This window comes from Pygoscelis adeliae, unplaced genomic scaffold, assembly GCF_000699105.1.
Source record: "Pygoscelis adeliae isolate BGI_AS28 unplaced genomic scaffold, ASM69910v1 Scaffold186, whole genome shotgun sequence".
In the NCBI taxonomy this organism is placed as follows: domain Eukaryota; kingdom Metazoa; phylum Chordata; class Aves; order Sphenisciformes; family Spheniscidae; genus Pygoscelis; species Pygoscelis adeliae.
The window spans coordinates 4,766,999-4,770,779 of record NW_008825071.1 but is presented as its reverse complement, the minus strand read 5'-3'; the positions used below and the strand labels follow the sequence as shown (position 1 = coordinate 4,770,779).

At 44.4% G+C, this 3,781-nt stretch overlaps 1 protein-coding gene across 1 annotated transcript in view; it reads left to right on the top strand.

Moving 5' to 3' along the window:
- Nucleotides 1-3,781, top strand: part of TFAP2A (transcription factor AP-2 alpha (activating enhancer binding protein 2 alpha)) — a 32,526-nt gene that overhangs the window by 10,071 nt on the left and 18,674 nt on the right. Inside the window, exons 2-3 of the mRNA XM_009326540.1 lie at nt 15-167; nt 2,466-2,607. Of these exons, the coding sequence (XP_009324815.1) occupies nt 15-167; nt 2,466-2,607 (295 nt within the window). The remainder of the gene's footprint in view (nt 1-14; nt 168-2,465; nt 2,608-3,781) is intronic.

Genomic DNA, 3,781 nt, shown 5'->3' with positions numbered 1-3,781 from the left:
CTGCTCCCCACCAGCCCCATTTCTCAATGCCTTTCTTGTGCGGAGCAGGGCGAAGTCTAAAAATGGAGGGAGATCTCTGAGGGAGAAACTGGACAAAATAGGATTAAACCTGCCAGCCGGGAGGCGTAAAGCTGCTAACGTTACCTTGCTCACTTCGCTCGTGGAGGGTAAGTGACTCAAAGAGCCAGGAGGGCTCGTTTGGAAAATGTGCCCGTTGCTTTTGCCTAACAGGAGAAGACTTGGTGTTGGGTTGGGTTCTTTTTTTTCCCCAAGTCAGTGCTGCTTGTTGGAAATTGGAAGGGCATTATTTTCTATGCCTCAGGAAAAAAAGGTGAATTATGTGCCTTTGCTTTTTGTTTTAACCTGAAACGGGCTTGCGTGAGTCCTCAGCATTGCATTCTACCATTTATTTGCTTTTAGGTCTCTGAGCTAGATGTTTTCAGGGCCCCATCTTGCTCCCTCGTTCAAGTGAGTAATCCCAGAGTAAGTGGATCTCATTGGGAGCAGCATGGGAAAGATCCCTGTGAACGGGGGCTGTGGGTTCAGCCCCGTAAGAGACCCCCGAGTGTCGAGTTGGAAGTTACGGGGAGCAGAGCCTCTAATCCTTCACTGCCATCCTTCTGCCACAGGTGGACAGCCATGCAATTTTAAATGTCAGAAACTGCAGCTACTTTAAGTTTGTTCTCCCTCCCAGCCCACAGCCACATAACAGTAAATCATTTAAGTTTTCTGACATCTGCATTTGAGAAATGCGTGACCATTACTTCCTGAATTAATTTGGGAATCCTTGACCTCAGCCATGAATTAATGGTGTCCTGAAAGCCTCAAAGTCGCACGCCCCCCTGCCCCCCCGACTCCCTTTTGGTTCTCATTTTCAGAACACATGGTCCCTTGGCTATATCGTTCTCCTCTACTCTGCTGTGGCCAGAAAAGATGCAACTTACTTCTAAGGCCTGGGGGATGCCCTATGCTGTCAGAACCGGGAGGTGGGAAGCTCAAGAGTTTGCAGTCGTTTAGTTTTGAAGCACTTGCTCTGTCACACTGACTGGCACAAAGTAAGCCCAAGGCCAGCAAATAGATCCTTCTCCTTTCCCCTCGCTTATGGGTTCGACAGCATTTTAGACCAGTTCAGTGTGTAAAGCGCTTTTAAGCTCAGCCTGGGCTGCGCAGGTTTAGCTTAAGTTTGGTTGTGTAGGAGGGAATCTGTTGCTTTGTTTTGTTGTCGCTTCGCATTCCGCGAGAAATGTTTCATGTTCAAAGGGACAGGGAAAGAAGCGCTGTGCAATGCCAGGTTTCATTTTTTTTAAACAGCAGGATTAGTGGCCGCACTATATTTATGCTGCGTGAAAATTACTGCGTCTTCATGTTTTTGAAAAGGCTTTGCAATTGCATCCATGCGCTGTAGTAAAAAATCACAAGGGGAAAACTTGTAAAAAGTCTAGATTTGGTAGCTGCTGAACATTATTTGTGATGTTAATGAATATGGAGCAGGTTTTATGGTAATCTATTGTTCTGTTTAGCTTTCGCATACAATGGCTGTAAAAGAATGATTTTTTAAAAAAACAAAACCGGAGGCCCGATCTCCAGATAACTTAGCAATGGTGGCTAATTTTGGGGGGATGATAGTATAAACATTGCTGGGGCTTTGAGTCCTGTAGCGATGAGGCAGTTTCTAGAGTACTGTTATTGTTTATGATCCGCTCCATTTTATGGAAACAAGCTCACTGGACTGAGGCTTTGAAGCTCTAATTGGCGCATGCGTTCTTCCGGAGCTAGAGCTAATGGCAGGAAGCCCTGCAGTAAAAACCAACTGGTTCAGGAAATTAAAACCAAAGATTTGAAAATCAACAAAACAGACAGACTCGGTGGAATGACCCTAAAATTCTCATGGTTAATCGTTTGGGGGTGAACATATAATTATATGCGATCAAGTTAAATTTTAAACACTTAGCTGTTTAATGCATTTTATTTAGAAGAGCTCTAGGAGTAATTATGATCAATATTAATCATTGATGCATTGCAAAAGAATATAGAGAGGTGGCTGAGGCAAACAAACATTTCCAGAGTAAACAGCTGTGGATGAAATGTACATAAATGGCTGTGTATAGGTATGGGTATGTAAATCCAAGCACACATTCTAGGTGGATGGAGCCTGCCTGTCTAGAAGTATCTGTTAGTCAATGTAAACTTTAAAAAATTCTTATGCGAGATTTCACTTGTAACGATTGTCATGAAAATACACATTTGCATTGCCCTCGACTGAAGCAAAGAAAACTCCTGCAAGATAAGATGCGATTAGCATTTCTTACCCTACCTTTTTCAAAGAAGAAAAGTCCAAGCCTTTTAGAAGAAAAGCCCAAGTAGAATGTAGTGCTTTTTTTTCCTAATGGATTTTTGCCTCTGTGCGATGTGTACTGATGAGCTGTGTGTTTCCCTCCCATCCCCACCCGTACCTCCCTTTTCAGGAGAAGCAGTACATCTAGCTAGAGATTTTGGGTACGTTTGTGAGACAGAATTTCCTGCCAAAGCAGTAGCTGAATTTCTCAACCGACAACATTCCGATCCAAACGAGCAAGTCACAAGAAAAAACATGCTTCTAGCTACAAAGTAAGATATTTACCTTTCTGGCATGTTGCTCAGAAGTGAGGGGAGGGCGACAAACCTGGGTTTGGGGCTTGTGTTTGTGAGCGGTTGCCACATAGCCGGTGGCTGATGGTTTTGCGAATTGTGAGGGGGTGTGTTTGCCCTCCTGCTATAGGAGAACTCTATAACCCAGCTTGGTTTCCATCAAATCAGTTCGTGCAGATAACCTTGAAAGCGGGTCGTGAAAATTGTGGGTGGATGTTTAGTTAAAGAAAAAGCAGTAATTCTTCAGAGCAAAACATTTTCCGGGCCTTTTCACTTAGCTTATCAATTTAGGTAGAAGGGGAAGGCTTCCCATTGACAGTAAAATAAAACTGGCACATCAAACTGATTTCAGTTCATTAAAATCGGCAATGGTTCTTTCTGCCTAAGCAGCTCTGTTACTTAGTGAATACGGGGATATTAAAAATATATTTTAAATTGCAATCTGTACGCAGTTAAAATGCTAGCGGAGTTTATCATTGGTGGGGCTGCCTAGACTTCCAGGTGGCGTGTGAAAAGAAAATGATTGTTTTGATATGTTTGCTGGAAATTAAAAGGGTTGTTTAGTAGCCCTTAATTACCAATGGAGGTGTCACCAAAGGGCACAGTGCCAGAGGGTGCAGGCAGAAGATGGGAGCCGCTTTATGGCTGGGAGACATTAACGCGGGTTTTAGAATACAAACTGTTTCAACACACCTCTGAGCTCTCTTGCTATAAGGTGTGTTATTTCCCCAACCATTTGTGCAGCGAGTGGATGATATAACCTAACTTCTGCACCGTGCCCTGGTATCCTCTCTTCCCACCTCCCTGGAAGGAAATTTCCAGACCCCAGTTAGCGTCAGCCTTCCCCTCTGTGGGAAGGTCCCTTTGGATTTGGAGATATAGATGTACCTATATAAATGTTTCAGAATACCCTAATTTAAAGCCTCGATTCCCCTCTCTGCCCTCGCTCTTTCTTCCCGACACACAGGCGTGTTTCAGCCTTGTGAAGGAGGAGGCCCGCGCCTCTCTCCACTTCCAAAAAAAGGGATCTTCCAAGACGTGGATAAATCCCTGAACCTCCCTTTGGATATCGCACCCCGTCTATTCCCTTCCGCCTTGCTGGGGAACTTTAACCTGCCTGTCTGCCCCAAAACCTAGCTGGGCAGGGATGTTG